The 21,108-nt window shown below is 56.6% G+C and overlaps 2 protein-coding genes across 4 annotated transcripts; both read left to right on the top strand.

Annotated features, from left to right (window-relative positions):
• The first annotated feature begins 712 nt into the window (after positions 1 to 712).
• ACTL11 (actin like 11) lies at positions 713 to 5,349 on the top strand. Its single transcript, XM_001494087.5, has one exon. It carries the CDS (start codon positions 1,615 to 1,617, stop codon positions 5,314 to 5,316), a length of 3,702 nt encoding a protein of 1,233 aa, XP_001494137.3. The 5' UTR covers positions 713 to 1,614; the 3' UTR covers positions 5,317 to 5,349.
• A 2,957-nt stretch (positions 5,350 to 8,306) lies between these two features.
• On the top strand, positions 8,307 to 20,987 carry CAMKV (CaM kinase like vesicle associated). 3 transcript variants are annotated; one of them, XM_070237573.1, is made up of 12 exons: positions 8,307 to 8,845; positions 16,547 to 16,655; positions 16,752 to 16,883; positions 17,057 to 17,131; positions 17,347 to 17,485; positions 17,629 to 17,749; positions 17,901 to 17,976; positions 18,074 to 18,210; positions 18,372 to 18,450; positions 18,682 to 18,769; positions 19,064 to 19,175; positions 19,278 to 20,987. In XM_070237573.1, the coding sequence occupies exons 2-12, from the start codon at positions 16,561 to 16,563 to the stop codon at positions 19,643 to 19,645; spliced, it is 1,422 nt and encodes a 473-aa protein (XP_070093674.1). In that variant the 5' UTR covers positions 8,307 to 8,845; positions 16,547 to 16,560; the 3' UTR covers positions 19,646 to 20,987. The 3 variants fall into 3 exon arrangements, with proteins under 3 accessions (XP_070093674.1, XP_070093675.1, XP_023476171.1); XM_070237574.1 differs by having other exon boundaries at positions 19,287 to 20,987; XM_023620403.2 differs by having other exon boundaries at positions 19,064 to 20,987.
• Positions 20,988 to 21,108: the final 121 nt, after the last annotated feature.

A 21,108-nucleotide genomic window follows, 5' to 3' on the forward strand; every position in this document is an offset into this window, starting at 1 on the left:
AAACAGCAGAGTTCTGAAAATGTCTGTCCCCATTCTTAACTGAAGGCAACATCTGGGGAACAGGGAGGGGGTCCAGGAGACCTGAGATATGGCTGAGTCAGGCTTTGCCCAGTGCCTAGTCAGGAAGGTGCAGATATAGCACAGTGCTAACCTTGGTCCCGGGTCACATCGCTTCACACACCACGGCCAACTGTAAGCACTATTTTTAACCTCTGTGAAAACATACTGCCTCAGAGGACAAGACTGCAGCTGCGTTCTTCACAAACCTGTTTCCTGGGTGGAAAGACTGAGGCCTGAAAGTACACAGTCCTGGAGGACAGAAGATGGAGGCCCAGAGCTCGTAGCTGGGGGCAGGGGCGGGGGGGGGGGGTGGAGGGGAGGAGGGGGCGTCGGCATGTGATCCCACCCCAGGTCAGAACCTGCAGACCCAGCCTGTGGCAGTGGGCGGTTCCCCAAACTGCTACCTAGGCCTGTCCTCTGTGGTTGCAGGGCATGTTTGGGCCTGGGCTTGTGGTCTAGGCAGGTCCTGATCCTCCCTGCCCCTCTGTTTGCCCATCTAAGAAATGGAGGATGGAACTGCCCACCCTCTAAAAGCTTACATTTCCTATGTGCCCACCCTATGTCCAGTCCTTTGTCTGATTTGTCCTCACTATATATGCAGCTATGCCCACTTTGTGCCCAGTCTTGTACCCACCGTACCCCCAGTGTGTAGCCAGCCCTGTGGCCATTGTGTAGACAGCCCTGTAACCACTGTGTCCCTACTATGCCCCATCCTGTAATTGCCACTTGGCTGGTCCTGTGTCCCCTGTGACCTAACCCTATGCCCAGTGCTCTGCCCCACTTCTGGCCAAGGTAAACGACACAATGTGACAAGAGCTAGAACATTCCATTCTGACTTGAGGATTCTGAGCAGAGGCCCCACCCTTGCTGTCCCCACCCCCACCTCTGTGGGATACTGGTCCTGGGCTTCAAGGACATGTGGCTCTGGGGAGGGGGCTCTATGAAACACAGGCAGAGGAGAACCATCTGGAGCAGAAAGACTGCCAAGGAGCTGCTGTCCCTGGAATGGGAGCTGGGGAACATGGGGAAAGGGAGCTTGGGCCTGAGCCTGGGCCCCTCGCCCTTTTCTGCCTCCCATGACTGAGTAGTGAAGGGGCTTTGGACCCTGAAGGGCCTCATGTCACATACTTGGAACTGCATCCCTGGGTCAGCGCTTAAGTCTCGAGTCACCATATGGGAAATGAGGAGAAAGAGCCAAGTCTGACATGTGTGGTAGACTGGGAAACCAGGGGCTTCCTTAGCATCTCCCCTGCTTACCTTTCTCCCTTGGCCTTACATTGTCCCCATCTCACGACTCTGCCCTGGCTCTAGGGCTAGCTTGAGCAGAGTGGTCACCTGGTGAGTAAGGGGAGAGGAGGCCCAGGGTTGGCAGAGTTAACCGGGGTCCCTGGGCCTTTCTGTCTCCCAAGGTTCCCCGGGCAGGCCCCCATTCTTCATGGGGGTGGGGCCCCTGGTTTCCCACACTGTTACCCCCCAGGTCACTGGGGGCTGTGATGTGTGGGGTTGCCATGGCAATGAAGTGGGGGCAGGGCAGCTAGGGCATGGAGCAGGACTATGGAAGTCACCAAGAAGGTGGGGGGCCCTGATCCATCGGGCCCCCAGAGCCACCCCTCGGCTGGCAGCCAGGAGCTGGGGGGTGGCCTCAGAGGGTCCCAGGGACCATGGATAAACTCAGGATCTGTATGCTTCAGGCAGGGGTTGTCATTGTCCACTGAGGCCATCACTGATGAGGCCTGTGGCCCAGCCCCCCAAGCTCACGCCCCCGAGCCCATTCACCAGCTACTCCGGGACCCTACTGAGGTTAGCTCACAGTGTGGCTGTGAGCGGGCCTCCCAGGATGCCCTGAGACTCTCCTCCACTAGCTCGTTTCCAAGCCCCATCGTGGGAGCCCAAATGCATCTCGTCATGGAGAATGGGACCCTGGCCCTACCTGTGTGCACTCGCAGTGACAGCACCAGTGACATGGCCCAGCATGGACCCTGCCGCTCCCGGATTCAGGTGCAGGTTGAGGGGGAAGGCAAGGCTCCAGCTAAAGTCCTGGTAGGCTGGGGCAAAGGCCCTTGCAGCCCCAATCAGATAGCCCCCTCAGGCATCAGGAAGAGTCGGTGGCTACCCTACTTCCTTTCAGGGGAGGATGGCTTAGCTGCAGCCCAAGGTCCTCTTCTGGCTACAGCCCAAGATCAGGGCCAGGGCAAGTGCCCGTGTCTGGCTCAGGCTCCTCCAACAACTCCAGCTCAAGCCAATACTCCAGCTCTGGATACAACCCCAATGCCAGCGGCAGTTGAACATTATACCTGCAACCTTAACCACCTGACTAATACTATTGCCATTACCAAGGGCCTGTCTCAAGACCTCCTGCTCAGGAAGTGTGGCAACCGACAGTCAATCCTCTTGGAGTCTTCCAAAGTGGTCACATCCTGCCAGGGCAAAGTGAATTTCCGTTCTCAGAAGGAGCCTCCCACCCCAGCACCCACTCCAAAAGAGTCCCCAGACCATGCCCAGGAGCACGAGGTTGCCAGAAGGCAGGTGTTACCCAAGCAGTCCAAGAACACAGTGGAGAAGCCCCTGGTCTCTATCTCCAGGCCAGGTAGCCCAACACCGGGCTCAGGACCCCCGGACACCCCCAAGTCCCAGAGGAGTAGCCAGGAGATCTGCAGCTCTCAGCCAAACCAGCAGCCCCTCAATGTTTGCAACAACACCTGCTCCAATGTGCCACTGTCTGCCTACCAAGTAACCTGCCACAAGCAGACCCCAGTCCAGTCTCTCAAGGAAGCCATGCAGATCCCCACCTCCAGTGCCCCTACTTGCCAGCTCCAGGACACTGTGGAAGACCGTGTGCTGGTATTTGATATGGCCACAGGCAATAGCAGGATGGGGCTGCTGTGCCATGACCCCATGGGCTCACGGGCAGTGCTAGTGGGCCTTGTGCCCAGCCACCCACCCATCTATGCCCCTGAAAATATGCTGTCTACCCAGCTGTTGGCCATGCCCATCCTCTCCCCTGACAACAATCACTCCAGCTTCTGGTCCACCTCACCTGTGCTGTCCAGCCCCGTGCCCTCCAGCCTCTCCTCTGGCAGCTACCGAGAGGTAGCCCTGGTTCCCAAGGAGGCCAGGCTCAACCTGGAGTCATGGGACTCTCCTGGTACTGAGACACCCATCAGGGTGGGGATGCTTACTGGGCCCGTTCCACTGGGGATGCCCCTACAATTTGGTGAGAAGATACTGAGCAATGTCCATGATCCTGGCTGGTCCAAACCAGATGCTGAAAAAAATGAAGCGAGTCACACCATCTGGATGCTAGATGCCTCCAGGATGCAGGATACCTCCATGGTCCAGGCCAAGAAACTGCAGTGGATGAACTCAGAGCAGATCCCAGAGCCTGCTCCACCAGCCAAAACCCAGGAGGTGCCCAGATCTCTGCTCCAGGAGGATATAGGCAGCCACAACCAGAAACAGTTCATTACTGCTCAACCTGACTTCTCTCGGGCTGGAGGTTCTGGGCAGGCTCCCCTCAGAGGTCGGCCCCCACTAGCTGAGCAGCATCCCCTCGCTGAACAGCCCCCTCCAACTGGTCAGCCTCTGTCGGTTGAGCAGTGCTTCCTCACCAGGCAGATCCCCCTTCCTGGTGTGCTCCCTCTCACTGGGACCCCTCTTACCGGGCAGCTTTCTCTCACTGGGCAACCTCCATTTTCCCAGGAAGCCCCTATCTCCAAAGAGCCCATCCTCTCAAGAGGGCCCTCCACCACCAGGGTGCCTGGCCAGGCTTCCACCTTGTGCCAAGAAGGTGAGACCTTGGGCCTGCCTCCCCATGTAGGGGTACTTCGGGTGCCCCTGGCCCCTGAGGAGACCTGTGTCTGTGTGAGCAGAGAAAAGGTTAGCATGGGTGCCACTCAAAGCTCCAGTATGCATCAGCTCTCATCCCGGCAACCTGAGGGCTCCCCCAGGGCCCAGGAAGAGCAGCTTTCCCTGATCACTTTCACCACACCTGGCACTGGCTGCAAAGTCTTGCCCATGGCCCTGGTGGGCAATGAGTCTCAGGGTCCCCACTTCAAGCTGACAGCTGAGGATGTTACACACTCATCAGTGGTCGCCCACCTTGGCCTGCTCCGTGGAGCCTGCTATGAGCTGGTGTCCACCACAGATGCTCTGCCAGTACTGTCCCCAGTGCTCTGCTGCCACTCATTGGGCCCCTACCAGGACAGGGCGGCTGTGGTGATCGACACAGGCACAGGCTTCACCAAATGTGGACTGGCTGGAGAGGACCACATCCTCAGTGTGGTGCCCTCACGTGTCCAGCTGCTGCAGCACCCAGTCCAGGGCCAGCCCAGGTATGCAGTGCCTGAGAACCAAGAGGGCTCCTACTCGGTGCTGAATCGAGGAGTGGTCTCTGATTGGGATGCACTAGAGGTGCTGTGGCAGCACCTGTTCCACTGCAGGCTGGGCGTGCAGCCTGAGGAGCTGGCTGTGCTTGTGGCCGACTCACCCATCTCACCACGCACCAACCGAGAAAAGGTGGCTGAAATACTCTTTGAGCATTTCCATGTGCCAGCCATGCAGACAGTGCATCAGGCCCTGCTGGCACTCTATGCTTACGGGCGCACCACTGGACTGGTGCTGGGCAGCGGCCATGGCACCTCCTACGTGGCGCCCATCCTTACTGGGGATCTCGCCCCAGTTGACACCTACCGGCTGGATGTGGCCGGTGCTGACCTTACTGAATACCTGGCTCAGCTATTGTTGGCACGTAGCCACTCACCACCCAAGGCAGGACTGGTCAACCAGATTAAAGAGCACTGCTGCTACATGGCCATGGATATGACAGCTGAGCTGGCCCGCACCCAGGCCCAAGCCCGGGTGGAATTCATGCTTCCAGACAAGCAGGTCATCTCCCTTGGCTCTGAGTGCTTCTGCTGCCCTGAGGCCCTCTTCCAGCCCAATCTGCTAGGCCTCAACCAGCCAGGCCTCCCACAACTTGCCCTTCAAAGCATCAGTCGGCTGGAGGCCAAGCAGCAGGAGCAGCTGCTGGCCAATGTGGTGCTGGACGGTGGAAGCACCCTAGTGAGTGGCTTTCCTGAGCGCTTGAGACAGGAGCTGGGCCCCCGTGCCACTGTGCTGGGCTCTCCCCATCGTGCGGTTGCTGCTTGGCTTGGAGGCTCCATCATGGCATCCCGGGACTCCTTCCAGAGCCTATGGATCAGCCGCCATGAGTACGAGGAGGAGGGTCCATGGGCTATCTACAAATACCATCTGTGAACACATAAAAGTTCTGGTTCTGCTTTCTTTGAACACTGTGGCATGTTTTAGGCACAGGGTAGTGTGGTGAAGGGCAGAGGTCCAGGCATGGGGTCAGGGATGGGGCCCTTGGCATTCCCAAGGCACACCCTGCCTCTGTACACTACAACTCCAACAGCCTTGGCAATCCTATCCTTTCCAGAGATCCCCAAGCCCCTCAGCTGGCATTGGCTCTGGTCTAGCCTGACCTTTACTGCACCTCAAGGGCAAACACAGAGTGGCTGCTGTGGGTTTTGCCCCGTTGCCCTGGCGACAAGCGCAATTACCCTTGATTGCCAGTTGGTTGCCATGGAAATTTCAAACATAATGTAATAACCCACACAGCCTGGAGTGAGTCATGAAGTGGGGGGACAGCCCCCTCCCCTAGCTCCAGAGGAGAAGACTACTTGCCTTCCTCCATCTTGGGCCCTATATGGGGGGCTGAGGCCAGCAACATGGAAAACAGCCAAAAAGTTCCAAAGATGGCTGGAGCCTGGAGCATTTCTTTCCCCCAGGGGAGGGTCCCTATCAGTCAGGGCTTCTTGGGGGAGCTGGCCTGGTAATGTAGGTACCTCCTAAAGTCTGAATTTTGGCTGGAGCTCTATGCTGTGTTGGCAGGGGCTTCTGTTGGCCAGTCAGAATATGAAGGTATGGGAGTGCTGGCCTTTGGTGTCCTGGGGCAGGAAGTTGGAGTGGGGGGGCAAATAAGTCCTGGATCTTGGATGGGAGGTATGACCTGAGCTGGGGGATGATGCTCGGGCCTGCTTTGTAGGCTCTGTGGATACAGAGGCTCACACCTTATCCTGCCTTTCTGACTGTCTAGTTCTGGCGGGAGTCAGAACTGTCAACTTTGGGCTTCCTTCTCCTGCTCAGCCTCCTGACTCAGGGTGGCCGGAGTACAGTCCTCCTCAGAAGATCCTCACAGAGGCTACCAGGCAATGTTAATGCCAACTGCCCCATCTTCTTCCAAACGGTGCCATGTGCTAAAGCACCTCCTGCTGGCCCTCTGGCCAGGAGGATGGCTAGAAGTCATGGCCCCTGACCTTGTCTGGCTCTGAATAGTGGGGGTAGGAATAAAACTCCATGTCAGCCCAGTCCACGGCCTGGAAGAACTGAGAGGATGGCATTCAGCTGGTGTTGCTACTTCCTGCCCAGAGGGCAGCTGGAGATCGAAGCCAAGACACTGAAGCCCTATCCTGCCTGTGCCTCTCTGGCTGGGGGCTGAGGGACAAACCATGACCCAGTCTTGACCCTGGATTCTTGTCTTTAGGTTACCCTCTCCACAAAGGGCAAAGACCTGGCTACCTCCACACACACCTGAAAGTGAGGGGCTTCTCTAGGAGGAGAGACTAGAAACAGCCAACGATGTAGGGTCATCACAGCCCCTCCTCATCCCTGGGCATGGTCCAACCTCTTCCCATGTCCTGCTCTCACACTTTGATTCAGCTTCCATAATCCTGAGGCCTGTGTCAGGCGAGAAGGGCACCAGTAGCTCCAGGGACCCGTAGCTCTAGGGACTAGCTACAGGTCCACATGCACGTGCAAGCAAGCATGCTTGAGTACACACAGAATGCAGATACACGTGCCCCTGGGCACCACAGCACACGCTGTGCTGCTGTCATCTCCTTCAGCATAAGAGCGCGCACACACACAGACACACTCACACGTGTGCACACACACCCTGCCACGTGCTCTCACCCACAGGCACATGGAGTGTGCGCAGGACCAAGAAGAGGTGGAGCACTGCCAGCAGCAGGCAGGGCTCTAGTGAGCTGCCTCTTCCTCTGCCTCTAAATCTCCTATTCGAGCTTCTCCTTGGCCCAGCTGCTCCATGCCTGGATAGCCACAACCTTTAGAAAAGAGAGAAAACATGTGTGACATGTGTGGGGTCAGCAAACCATGGTTCGGCTGTACCATACAACTCAGAGAACCGTTGTTTCAAGGACAGGGGGCAGACAGCAGAAAGGACTGAGTGCCAGACCATTCATTCATTCTGTGGACATGAACTGAGCATACTGAGATGAGACACAGTCTCTGCCCTGTAGATGCCCAGCCCGCTAGGAGATTGCTACCCAGTGGTAGAGTTGGTGCCATGCCCGCGACCACCCAGAGTCCAGGGAGACTAGAGTTGGCATCAGCCTGGCCTGGAAGAAGTGACCCAAAGCCAGGGAAGGTTGTGAAGGACTCCACGATGACCCCTCTGGAGGAAGATATTGAGGGGCCTTCTTTGAGCAGTCATTTCCCAGGCTAGCCTTCCAGCTTCAGACCCAACTTCTCACTTGCCCTGTCAGCAGCCGTGGGGAGCCAGGCAGGAGAGACTCTGTCAACATGGCCAAGGGTCTGGAGATGACTCCACCCAGGATGGGATCAGGAGGCTCACTGGGAGGGTTCGGTGGGGTAGAGCCCAGTTCTGGCCACCAAGAAGCTTAAATCTGGCCCTCCAGTACTGGCCTAGGGGCTTGTGACAGGGGTGGTGCAAGCATAGAGTCCACGTGCCTCCCTGACAAGGGACAGAGAAATGGCCAAGGACTTCCTTCAGAGCTTCTTCCTAGCAGTTCTCAGCCTCCTCTAGTCAGGGGCCAGGTCTAGTACGGCACCTTGGTGCTACAGCACCTGTATCCCCATATCCCAGCCCAGGCCACTGATGGTGATGCTGCTCATGAAGCGTTTGAGGGTGATTAAACAGGGAGGAAAGCAGAGTCCACACCATGTCACAGGTGACTTTTACAGCTTGGGAAATTCAGTGCCACACAGGAGGAGGTAGACTGGGCCAGGCTCCTGGCTGGGACTTGGTGATGGGAAAGGCTTTGAACTGCAGGAGAGGAGGGTGGAGCTGGTGGGAGACTCTGCCACCGTGGTCTGGGGCCCTCACTGACCACTTGTACACACACACCCATGTGTTTACTACTCCTAGCTAGGAGATGCCAGTCTGTAGAGCAGCTTGCCCTAGTGACTAGCCACTTGGTTCTTTTAAGTAGGTTCCACCCTTTGGTTTAGATTTGGGGAGCTGGGCAGAGCGCCGGTCCCCTGGGGACTACCACTTGCCAAGAGACTCCTGTGCAGCTCCAGGACTTAGGCATTCCCGACACCTCCTACTCCCTACCACCTACAATGGGCCTGGGAAGGCGCCTCCGGCCCCTGTTGCCCGGTCAGTCCGAGGGCCTAAAGGGGCCTTTGAGAACCTTGCCAGGGCCAGGCAGGCCAGAGCTTACCGACTGGGCCGCCACCCCTCCTCAGCCCACCTTTGAGTGGGATTCCAGCCTCAGGCTCCGCCAGGGTCGGGGCGGGGCTGGCTGAGGGAGGCCCCGCCCCCAGCCCGCCCCCGGCCCGGGGTGCGAATCCGGTGCGGACGAGCGGCGGGAGATGCTGGAGGTTCGCGAGCCGAAGCGGCTGCAGCTGGCGCCGCGTCTGCCCCGCGTGCCCGGAGCGGATTCTGCCCGCCGCCCCCGGAGCCCTCGGCGCCCCACTGAACCCGCGATCGCTTCCTCCCTGTGACCGACCGGCGCTGCAGGTGCGGGGCGGGCTGGGCGGGGGCGGGGTGCCCCTCGAAGGCGCGTTTTGGGGATCTTGGGGGGATTGGGTCTCTGGCTCAAGGTTCGGGTCGCCGAGTGCGCGGAGGCGCCGCGTGGGCATGGGGTCCTGGCGGGGGCCGGGCACGCGTGCTCTGTAGATCCGAGGGTCGGCATGAAGGGTTGGGCTAAAGTTCCTCGTCACCTCGAACCTATCGGGGGTCCCAGGGAAAGCCTCTGAGACTCAGGTCCAGGCGAATTTCCCCTCCCTGCCCGTCCCCCCTACTACCCCGCTTTCTCGCTGGGCTCCTGATTGTGAAAACATTAACCCTCGAACATTCGTGGTACCCCATGGGGGTAGGGGCCAAGAGCTGAGCCATCTCTCCTGACTCCCAGAGCCGCCTCCAGCGCCTCCCAACTGCCCCCGGGCCTCCTCCCTCCCGCAAGGCAGTCACTAATTTCCATGACAACGGAGAGTTCTTTATGGGCGACAACCTGAAGGGGGCTGGGCGGGGCTGCCGCGGGGTGGGGGAGGAGGCTCCAAGCCCCTGGGGACCAGCAGCCCCGCTAGCCAAGATCCAGCTTCCAAGCCTTAATGTGGGGGCCAGCCGGGGGTGCGAGGCTCCGACCCAGCGCTGCGCGGTGGGGGTGGGGGACGCACATGTTTCTGCTGGGAGGTGCGGGGCTTGGTGCTCACACGTGTGCCTCCCGCATGTGTGTTGCTGTGCCAGCGGGGGCGAGTCAGCAGCACTGGAGAAGGGGGTCAGGGTGGCATCGCGGTGGGGAGCAGGGCTCCTGGCTGGGGGTGGTGGACAATGAGCAAGTGAGTTTCTGCCTTCCCCAGCTTGTAGCGTCTGCCAGAGACCCTGGGCTCTCCCAGCCCCTCGTAGCTCTGCCAAACTGCTTTTGTCCGCACCCTCTAGGCAGAGCCTGCTCCACCACATTCTCTCCTAGGGATCAGGGCCCTCGTCTCTTACCGAGAGCTCAGTCTGCAGCAGTCCAGCCCTTGTCCTGCCACCCTCCTCCAAAGCCCAGGCTTTGAGACCCCCAGGACCAAGTGCAGAGAGCCCCCTCCCTCACTCCCAGTTGATTCCTGTCAGCTTTAGCCATCAGCTGGGCCCCAGTTTTCTCAACTGGGAAATGAGTGTTTCCACTCCCCTCAGTGTCAGCCTGGGCCCTGGGGTGGGGCAGGGGTCTCCCTTTCTTTTACAGCATTTGATGTGGACCCCCAGGTGCCATAGGCTGCCTTTCCCATATCTGCTGCTGGCCTCCTCTCCAGCCCATGCCCTGGCCACCACTCACGAGCAGTCCTTGACCCTGGGAGAAAGCTACAGAGTCCATGATCTCTGTCTAGGGAAATTGAGGCATGGGGGCGAGGTGCTGTGCAGTTGTTATCCTGTTTCTGGGTTGCTTGGGGTGCTGTTTCTGGCCCTCCTAACAGGATCCACTGTTGGGGAGGAGAACGGCAGTGGCAGGGAATTAGGCTGAATTGCAAGAGGGGCCCTGGGGACCCGAGGCCTGACAAGGACAGCAGATTGGGGCGGGGGGTGGCACACGGCTGGGGAGTCTAGGCAGAGCTGTGCCAGCTGAGAGGAGGGGCTGGAAAAGGAAGCCGGGTCTCCAAGCTTCATTTCCATCCCCCCAAGCTTGTGCCTGCGACATGTTGGACCTGCCTTACCTAAGCTGCTGTGATGACAGGGAGAGGGGCTGAGGAACTGTTCTGACTGAGGGGACCGTAACAGCTGGCCTCTTCCCCACGGCTACAACTGTGCCTCCCACACCAAGTCCAGTGCATGTCTAGGGGATACAAGAGGGTTCAGTCTCAGAGGTCCAGGCACCAGGGGCAGCTCCTGGCCCAGGTGTTCAGAGCACATGGCCATGGAGAGCTTAGGGCTCTGCTGCATACCCATAGGCCCCTTCAGAACCCCTTGCCCACCTTCCCCTCCTGTGTCTTTGTGCCTGTGTACCTTTTCCTCTGTTGCCTCTTTGCTCCTCTTCCATTGCAGCTTCTGTCTTTGTCTTCCTGTGTCCCTGCCCCCCCCCCCCCCCCGCCTTTTCTAAAATCTCTTGGTTCCCCCACATCCTCTTCCTTATGGGGACCAGGGTCACAGAACCCATTGGGAAGGAACCAGGCCAAAGTCTGAGGGAATTCTTGGAGAAGGGGTTTGGCTGACATCCCTACCCCCCTTGTTTTAAAACTTCCATCACCATAGCAACCCTTTACTCTGCGGCCTTCCCCAGCATTTCCTCTCCTTTACCCACAGGGAAGTGGGGCTTCCAGTGGATTTTCCTTCAGGGGTTCAAAGATTGGGACCTCAGGTGCCTGGGAGGGGCCAGTTGGTTCTTGGCTCTGCCCGAACGTTGAGGGCTGAACTTTTCTGGAGGCAGCACTGGACTGTGTGCCCACCCCCAAGACTGGAGAAATCTTCCTTTCCATGCTCCCTCATTAGATGGGAGAGAGTCAGCAGCAGGAACAATGGACTATGATGTAACTAGAGCCTGAGGCCCAGCCAGGGGAACCCCCTGCCCAGTTCCCTGAAGCAATTGGACACTGAGCTAGAAGCTTGGCTCTGGTTCCCGACACCAGACCCTGAGAGTGAGGTCTTTATTTCTCCCTGTCCTGTGAGTGAGGCCTCAACCGTGGGCCAGGCAGGGCGTGGGCCTATGCATGTCCATTGCAGCAGGAAACCCAGCCCCAGTCTCTGAGAGAGGAGAGCATAGAAGAGGAGGGGGGTTGCCTGCAGGCTGGTGTTCACAGCTGCATTAAATTGGGAGATGTTGCCCACAGCTCTTGGGAGATAGCTGGAGGCCTCCTGGGCCCCTCATGGCCTCCCTAGATTTACTGCAAGCTCTGGAGCCCCACGTGGCAGAGGACCAAGGTAGCAGGAATCTCCTGTTTATGGCTATGGAAGGTGGGGTCCGAACAGGGGCTCCAGTGTAGGACATCTGGGCCTCTGGAGCTGGCCTCTGTCCCACTCAGTCTTCCCCTGGGCCAGACATGCCTTAGGCTTCAATAAGCAGGGCACCAATAGGCAGAGGTTGCCTGAGGCTCAGTTGCCTGAGCCCAGGGGTCAGACTTGAGCAGGCATTAACCGGAGAGTGCTTGGCCCCTAAGCTCCCTTAACCCTGCTGGAGGGGCAGTGGCAATGCCAGGCTCTGCACACCCCCAAGCTCCCTTTGGACAACCCCCTGTGCACCCCATTCAGTTTCTCTGCAGAGAATGGAAGGAGCCACGTCTCTAGGGAAATGGCTGCTATGGGTCTCCTGTGCCCTCCCTTGTCCCAGTGTGGACCTGAGGCAGAGCCTAGGTCCTGTGTCGCTGGGAGGAGAGCTCTCCACTATTGGGTGTTGTGTCTGAGCTGTCTGGGCCATGGGGGTGAGAAATGCAAACCCTTTTCTGCCTGGCCTTCCACTGTTCTTGAAGCTGTCCCTTGGCTGCTCCTCCCAGCTTTGGGGCCAAAGCCTTCCTTGCAAGCAGGTGCCAGGGGCTTGGTGCACACAGCAGCAGCCTCCCAGGCAGCAGCAGTGGGTAGCAGATGGTAGAGAGGGTGAGCGTGGAGGGGACTAGGGCACTAGTTGGAAGCAGGATGTCCCTTTCTCCTCTTCATCCTGGGGCCAAGTTAGGGGTGGCGGCAAGTAAGTTCACTTAGACTGGTGAGGAGAAGCAGTGACTGGCTGAGATCAGGGTAGCCATGGTAGAAGGGAGGCAGATCTGTCCCTGTGCCAACTACGAAGCTGCAGGACATGGCTCCTGGCTGATGTGACTATGAGCAGAGGCCTGGATTTCCTTAGTGGAGACAGATCCCGAGACCAGCCCTGGGTCCCTGTGGGCACGAGTGCATATACATGGCAAAAGCTGGGCCAAGATCAGGGACAGGCATATACAAAACTTCCTATGCCATGCGGCAGAGCAGGGAGCTGTTGATATGGGGTGGAGGGAGGTGGAGGTTGTGGAAGGTATCTCAGAGAAGGGCCATTATCTTGAGCATCAGGATTGTTTTAGACAATTTGTGGCACAAATAACCGTATAATGTCAGAAACCACAATGAAAGAAGATTCAGCCCTCCCAGCACCTAGCTCATACGGAGGTGGCTCCACGGGAGGCCAAGATGGGCAGTGCCCTTGCCAGTGCCCACACTTCCTGCCGTTGCACAGACACAGTTGAGCTGGCGAGTCACCTGTTGTTGGATGTTTAGGTAGTTGCTGATTTTTTTTTTTATGTTATAAATAACTGCCGTGACAAATAAGATACTGATGAGAGGCTTTGGGGGAAGGGCATTCCTGCCAGGGGGAATGGTGTAAGCAAAGCAAGAGAGCTGGGACATAGGTCCCTCCCAGCCCTCCTGGGGCACCTGCAGACTGAGATACCACCCTCCCACCCGGTACATGGCCCTTAGATTCCAGCCTGAAAGGGAATCACTGCATGTTAGAGTCATTGAGGGGACTGATGCAGGCCCCCTCCCCCAGATTGTTAGGGCATTAGAGATGGGTGGCCGGCAGTGGTGGGTGGCTGTGCCTCTACTCTTAGCTGTGAGAGTGGGATTCCAGCCACATGCTCCTCCCTGGCAGATGCAGGAACAGGGCTGTGACCGTGGTGGCAAAGACACGCAGTCGGGGATGATCTTCAAAGCTTCTCTTGTTTGCCTCTGCAGTGCCTCACAAGATGGCTTAAGCCCTGGCTTAAATCACGCCAGTGAAATGCATTTGTGTTCCCTGAGCCCAAACAACCCAGATGAGGGAATGATGGAATTTGTTCCCTAATGCTGAGGGCGGATTTGAGGGAGCGCTTCCAGAGCTGTGATCCCTGGGAAGTGGGTGGCCTCTGCCTGGGAGGAAGCAAGGAGCAGCCAGAGCTGGCCATAAGGCTTGTGTGGGTCCTGGCCTCTCACCCTGGCTGACAGAGTCCCTCTGACCCAAGCTGCTTTCTCTCGGGCTGGCTTCCTTCCTTCTCTGCTAGCCTGTGGCTGTGAGTGACTCCAGTTAGGGAAGCATCTAGGTAGTCAAGGCCACAGCCCAGGCCTGTGCACAACAAGCACTGATCGGTGTGGAGGGAGAATATGCACAGTCAGCAGAGGCAGAGCAGTTTGAATGCAGCCTCTGTGCAGAGCTTTCTATAGCCCCAGTGTCACATTGATGATGTGTTATGGAGGCAAACTCTGGGTCAGGTTTGCAAAGGTCCAGACACTGTTACCAACTCCTCTCCTGAAGTTTACCTCTGAACAAGGGCTGTGAGTACCTTTTCCTTTTGGTGTTGGAGCCAGTCCACCCAGCACAGCAGGTATGGCTTAGGCTGGCAGGGCAGGGTTGCAGACCCGTGAGGCGCCATGCTCCAGGTACCAGAGTGCCTGGAACTCACTGCAGTCAGCTGCGTGTTGTCACCCTTGTGCCTGGAACACACACACCCCCGTCCCCTCTTCCCGCCCCCCCCCCCCCCCCACTCCTCGTCAGGGGCCCCTCCCCTGGACCTGACTGCCTAGGTCTCCCATGGGCCCTGGCAGTGAGGCACTAGGCAGGCTTGTCTTGTTTTTCCAGGCCATTACCCCTGCATGCCTCCTAGCAAATCCTTCCCCTCTAAGGCCTAGCCCTAATGCTGTTTCTTCCTCAAAGCCTTTCCTTGCCTCTTCAGCCAGGTTGGGGTTCTCTCTCTGAGGAATCCCCCAAGCCCTGTGCCTAAATGCAATATTTATTAAATCAATAAAAGTAATCATAGTAAAAATTCTAACAGAAAAATAATAAACGGTGTAAATCTGTCCCTCCAACACCCAATTCTTTGCCCCAAAGAGCACTCTTATTTTCTTAGATGTCCTTCCAGAAAAGAAGTTGAGTGTATTGAGTGTACTCCAGTATATAAACTTTAAAAAATGTACCCAAACAGCGGCACCCTTCATCTGCCTTTCTGTCCCTTGCTTTTTCACCTGACAATGTATGTCAGAGACTGTCCTACAGCAGCACATTTCGATCTTGTTGTTAGTGCCATGGAGTGGATTCCGACTCCTAGTGACCCTGTGTACAGCAGAGTGGAACCCTGCTGGGTCTTTTTGCATCATCCTCTCACTCTCTCGTGCTGTGTCAGACAATACTCTGCTGCTATTCCTAGGGTTTTCATGGCAGTTTTTTCGGAAGTGGGTGGCCAGGTCCTTCTTCTAGTCTGTCTTAGCCTGTAAGCCCCGCTGAAACCTGTCCACCGTGGGTGACCCTGCCGGTGTTTGAAATAACAGCATAGCTTTCAGCATCACAGCAACACACAGCCACCACAGTATGACAACCGACCGATGGGTGGTATGGTTCCCTGACTGGGAAACGAATCAGCTGCGGTGAGAGTGTCAAATTGACTAGAGCACCAGGGCTGGCTACATTTTTATCTACTTTATTCTTTTTAATAGTTACCAAGTATTCTTAAGTATGAATGGCCATAATTTTTATTAACTTTTTTTTTAAAGATTTTTAAATTTTTTTTCTTTTTTCTCCCCAAAGCCCCCCGGTACATAGTTGTATATTCTTCGTTGTGTGTCCTTCTAGTTGTGGCATGTGGGACGCTGCCTCAGCGTGGTTTGATGAGCAGTGACATGTCCACACCCAGGATTCGAACCAACGAAACACTGGGCCGCCTGCAGCAGAGCGTGCGAACTTAACCACTCGGCCACGGGGCCAGCCCCTATTAACATTTTAAAATTGTGAAATATAACAAAAATCCAGGAGTGTGCCCAAAAATTCTATGTACATTTTTACAAATTATTATAAAGCCAACACCTATGAAACCACCACTCAGGTTCAGAAATAGGCCCTCCAGAATCCTCCCATGTGTCCTGTCTCAATCACAACCCCTCTCTTTCTCTTGGAAGGACTCATGGTGCTTATTTCCTAGCTTTTCTTTACAGTTTTACCAGTATGTTTGCATCCTTAAACAGTGTAGGTTAGTCCTGCCAATTTTGAACTCTATATCAATAGAATCACACTATATATATTCTTTTGGGTCTTTTTTCACTCAACATTGTGTTGGTGAGATTCATCATGTGGTTGGTTGTAGCTGTAGCTCCTTCATTTCCATTGCTGTGTAATACTCCATTGTGTGACTATACCACAATACATCCTGTTGTTGATGGATATTTGGGCTGTTTCCAGTTTTAGCAATTATGAATATTGTCTCTATGAGCATTCTTGTATGAGTGTCCTGCTGCACAAGTGTATGCATTTCTGTAGAGCATATATTTAGCAGTGCAGTCGCTGGTTCATAGGGTATGTTCGACTTCAGTAGTTTTACCAAACTGTTTTTCAAAGGGGAGACTTGCTCTCTACCAGCAGTGCTCACGTTCTCCACATCTTTGCCAACACTTGGTATCTTCAGACTTTCAGAGACAATTATCTGATGGGTGGGTGGTGACAGCCCCCTTCATCTGTGTACTAGCTGAAATTTAAGGAAATTGTTTGATAATCTTTTTTTGAGCATATATAATGCAAAATAATTCCCTGGATGTCAGTCTAAAACCTTTTTCATAATCTGGGGCTGTTGTAGTTTAGGCAGCCAAGCTGAGTGGCTGGAGGTATGGCCAGAAAAACAGGGGTAGGAGCGCCTGGCCACCTTTCTGGTGCAGTCTCTGCCCCTGGCTTGGCCTGAGCCAGGCTGGTGTGTCCCAGAGGCAGGCTCTATGTTGTGGGGAGAAGAGGGAGTTGTATGGCTGAGCCAAACCCCATCCTACCCGCAGCTCAGAGCCCGGCAATGCCGTTTGGGTGTGTGACTCTGGGCGACAAGAAGAACTATAACCAGCCATCAGAGGTGACTGACAGATATGATTTGGGACAGGTCATCAAGACGTGAGTGCTGGGTCTGGTGGGCAAGGGCAGGGGAAAGGGGAACAGGGTGCAGCCCATGCTGAGGCCAGGGCTGAGTGGGGTGCCTGCTGGCTGCAGTGAGGAATTCTGTGAGATCTTCCGGGCCAAGGACAAGACGACGGGCAAGCTGCATACCTGCAAGAAGTTCCAGAAGCGGGACGGCCGCAAGGTGCGGAAGGCAGCCAAGAATGAGATAGGCATCCTCAAAATGTGAGTGTGAGGCCTGGGGGTGGGGTGGGAGGTAGCAGGGAAGGGCTTCGAGGGCAGGTGGCCTTAAGCAGTACTAGCCTCTGGCCAGTTAGTCTGCTGTGACCCATGGTGGCAACCAGAGCTTCTCTTAGGGGTTCACTCAGCCCTAACTATTGGTTCCTCTTTGCTGCCAGGGTGAAGCATCCCAACATCCTGCAACTGGTGGATGTGTTTGTGACCCGCAAAGAGTACTTCATCTTCCTAGAGCTGTGAGTGTGGGTCTGGGGTCCCGGGATTCCTCAGTCCCCAAGGCCTTTACCTGCTCTGCCCTCTACAGCCAGGGAAAGCCCACTTTCTGGACACTTGGGGTCCCAGGTCCCTGTGCCTTGCCCAGCCAGCTGCCTGGTATAGGGAGCCTGCCCAAGTGATCCTCCCCCCACCCCCGATCCTGCCCACACCAGGCTCAGGGGCTGGTGTCCCTCAGGGCCACGGGGAGGGAGGTGTTTGACTGGATCCTGGACCAGGGCTACTACTCAGAGCGAGACACAAGCAACGTGGTACGGCAGGTCCTGGAGGCTGTGGCCTACCTGCACTCACTCAAGATTGTGCACAGGAACCTCAAGGTAAGGCCAAGAATCAGGTCAAAGGATCAGTCGGCAACTGCTCTGGGGCTGGGGTGGGCAGCATCTTGGGGTCTTGGTCTAGCCTCTGAGGTCTTCATGGAATCTTCCTCTGCCCACCCACATGCTATTCCTGTCTGGAGCAGCTGGAGAACCTGGTTTATTATAATCGGCTGAAGAACTCAAAGATTGTCATCAGTGACTTCCACCTCGCTAAGCTAGAGAATGGCCTCATCAAGGAGCCCTGTGGGACCCCTGAGTACCTGGGCAAGCAGGGGGCGGGGCTGGGGCAGGGTGGGAGAGAGCGTTCAAGGAGTGGCTCTGCGTAGGGAGGGAAGGAAGTCCCAGGAAGTGGATGTGAGTGTACCAGGCCTGGCTGGGCCTGATATTGACCAGCAGATGGACACTATGTTTGCAGCCCCAGAGGTGGTAGGCCGGCAGCGGTATGGACGCCCTGTGGACTGCTGGGCCATTGGCGTCATCATGTACATCCTGTGAGTGGATGGGTGGGGAAACAGGCTTGCAGCCAGGCAGGGTGGGGGCCTGTGCCATGGCCTTGCTTGGTGACCCTGCCCTTTGGCTCCCATGCAGGCTTTCAGGGAACCCGCCTTTCTATGAGGAGGTAGAGGAAGATGACTATGAGAACCATGACAAGAATCTCTTCCGCAAGATCCTGGCTGGCGACTATGAGTTTGACTCTCCATACTGGGATGACATTTCGCAAGCAGGTGAGGAGGTGCCCAGCATGTGGGTAGAGTGAAGGGTTGGTGTGGGGGACTTGTCTTCAGCCTCCTCTGCTGGACTCTGTTCCTACCCCTCAGCCCATTCATCACTTTTAGACAGCGAGATGGTGTGCCCATGACTAGCTTCTCCTTGGTTTTGTCCCCAGCCAAAGACCTGGTCACAAGGCTGATGGAGGTGGAACAAGACCAGCGGATCACTGCGGAAGAGGCCATCTCCCATGAGTGGTGAGCAGAGCCCAGGGAGGATGGGAGAAGAGGCTAGGGTTCCCTTGGCCTCTGTCCTCACACTTAGCAGTCCCCATTTTTGAGGCCCTGAGTGTGGGTTACAAGGCACCCAGAGCTCAGGCAGCCCAGAGAGTCTGCCTGGTAATCCCTGGATCTTACAAGGAAAGGGCTGGGCCGTCTCTGTGAAGGCCCATACCCCCTCAGATCTAGATGTACTTACACCCTTTCCAGGATTTCTGGCAATGCTGCTTCTGATAAGAACATCAAGGATGGTGTCTGTGCCCAGATTGAAAAGAACTTTGCCAGGGCTAAGTGGAAGGTAAGGCTTGGATGGCTCCCTTTCCTGGACTGATCCCAAGTGTTCCTTCTGGCACCTACAGTTTCTTGCCTGTTCACACCCCTACAGCCACACACAGTCTTTTCTTTAGCCATCAGGTATGGCTGTAGCCACTGTCATTACTGTAAATGGATGTGCTGAGCAGCTGGGTCCCTGGCCCTGGGGTGGTCAGAGGCAGCCAGGGGCACCATGGAATGGTCTGGGTTTGGCCTTTGCCAAGGAATAGATCCAGTTTCTGTCAGCCTCGTTCTGAGCCTTTCTCCACTGTCCTTTCAGAAGGCTGTCCGAGTGACTACCCTCATGAAACGGCTCCGGGCACCAGAGCAGTCCAGCACGGCCGCAGCCCCGTCTGCCCCAGCCACAGACACTGCCACCCCTGGGGCTACAGGTGGGGCCATAGCTGCAAGTGGAGCTGCCCCAGCCCCTGGGGGCAGTGCCACCTCAGCCACAGTGGGTGATGCTGCTCTTGCTGCAAAGAGTGATAATGTAGCCCCTGCAGACCGTAGTGCTACCCCAGCCACAGATGGCAGTACCACCCCAGCCACTGATGGGAGCATCACCCCAGCCACCGATGGGAGCATCACCCCAGCCACCGATGGGAGTGTCACCCCAGCCACCGACAGGAGTGTTACTCCAGCCACTGATGGGAGAGCCACACCAGCCACAGAAGAGAGCACCGTGCCCACTACTCAAAGCAGTGTCACACTGGCCACCAAGGCAGCTGCCACCCCTGAGCCGGCTTTGGCCCAGCCGGACAGCACAGCCCCAGGGGGCACAACAGGCCAGGCTCCACCCTCTAGTAAAGGGGAAGAGGCTGCGGGCTATGCCCAGGAGTCTCGGAGGGTGGAGACCAGCTGAGCAGGCAGGCTGATGGGGGGCAGGGAATGGGCAGGAGGGTGGGAGAGTGGCTGAGGGGCTTCTCACTGTACATAGAGTCACTGGCATGATGCCCTCGCTCCTCCCAGCCCCTCCCTCCCAGCGTGGGGCATGTCTGGGGGCCACGGGAGAGCAGTCTCATCTCCTGTGTGTGTGCGTGAGTGGTGGGCCGGCCAGAGGCAGGACTGGCCCCAGCCCCTGCATGGATTCCTTGTGGCTTTTCTGTCTTTTGCTAGCTTCACCAATTTCTGTTCCTTGTGGGATGCTGCTCTAGGGATACTCAGGAGGTCCCTGCTCCCTTTCCCCTTTCCTTTTTTGCCTCACAATCCCCCTAGGCAGGCCCTGCAGGTCCCATCCTCTCCCAGGCCCTAAACTTGGGTGGCCTTGCCCTAAGAGCTGGTCCTCCAGCGAGGCCCTGTCAGCGGTCTTAGGCTCCTGCACATGAAGGTATGTGCCTGTGGTATGTGGGCTGCTCTAGGAGTGGACACAGGCTGGTATAGAGAATGCAAAAGTCTAGGGCAGTATGCTTTAAGACAAGACTGGTCGTATGGCTAGGGGCACTGCTTGGTAGACATGGGGGTCCTCAGAAGTGAAAGAATGAGTAGGAGGGTAGAAGCTTCCATCTTTGTCCCAAGGAAGTCCCTCCCAAGACCCTTGTGCTGTTTCCTAGCCTCCTGGGTCCTGCAAGTAGGTTGGCCTGTGTCCTGAGTTTCATGAAACAGTAAGGGGAAGGAGAAGCAATTAGGATGTAGCAATGAGAACTGGGAGGGCAGAGTGCAGACCCAGCACCTAGTGTACCAGCCTAGCTGGCTCCTTACCCTGGGCCAAACAGGAAGGGCTGATATCCCCTGACTCTTCCCAGATAGGCCCACTCAGGCTCAGTCCACAGTCCTCTCTATCCCAGGGCGCCTGCCACACGGCAGTGTCCCATAGTCTCATTTGGGGTGTGCCCTTCATAGGGGCAGATTTTCGGGTCTCCTAATTCAATGACAAAATAGAGAGGAACCCCCTCTATGTCTATGACCCACTTCCCTTTATATCAGGGCTTAGAGGCCCAGGTACCTCTGAGCCATGCTGACTTGCTTTTGCTGGGATGAGGAAGTGGAATAAGGCTCCCTAGTTTCCTGATGGAGGCTCCTGGCAGGTGCCCTTTGTCAGACCCCACCACAGCCTGGGCTGGCAGCCACACTGGTCCTGGCCCTCGCTTGGCACTCTGGTGGCAGTCCTGCCCTTCTCCCTGCATGCCTGTGGGTCTGCTCTGGTGTATGAAGGTCAGTGGGTTGTGTGCCTGCTGAACCTGGCAAATAAATGTCACCCTGCCAAAGCCTCTGGCCACCCTCTCTCCTTTGCTTCCTCTATCTTACTGGGGAGGGGCCCCTGAAAGGCAGTGGGGAGGGAGAGGCTGGGATTAGGTTTATAGGTAGTGGCCTGTACACACTGCCGTG

This window comes from Equus caballus, chromosome 16 (assembly GCF_041296265.1).
Source record: "Equus caballus isolate H_3958 breed thoroughbred chromosome 16, TB-T2T, whole genome shotgun sequence".
NCBI classification, from domain to species: domain Eukaryota; kingdom Metazoa; phylum Chordata; class Mammalia; order Perissodactyla; family Equidae; genus Equus; species Equus caballus.

Excerpts from the sequence above, each read along its gene's own strand:
- ACTL11 (XM_001494087.5), top strand. The coding sequence starts at position 1,615 with ATGGAAGTCACCAAGAAGGTGGGGGGCCCTGATCCATCGGGCCCCCAG.
- CAMKV (XM_023620403.2), top strand. The coding sequence starts at position 16,561 with ATGCCGTTTGGGTGTGTGACTCTGGGCGACAAGAAGAACTATAACCAG. Across the intron at positions 17,132-17,346 it reads TACTTCATCTTCCTAGAGCT|GGCCACGGGGAGGGAGGTGT; the intron begins GTGAGTGTGGGT and ends GGTGTCCCTCAG. Across the intron at positions 18,451-18,681 it reads GAGGCCATCTCCCATGAGTG|GATTTCTGGCAATGCTGCTT; the intron begins GTGAGCAGAGCC and ends CACCCTTTCCAG.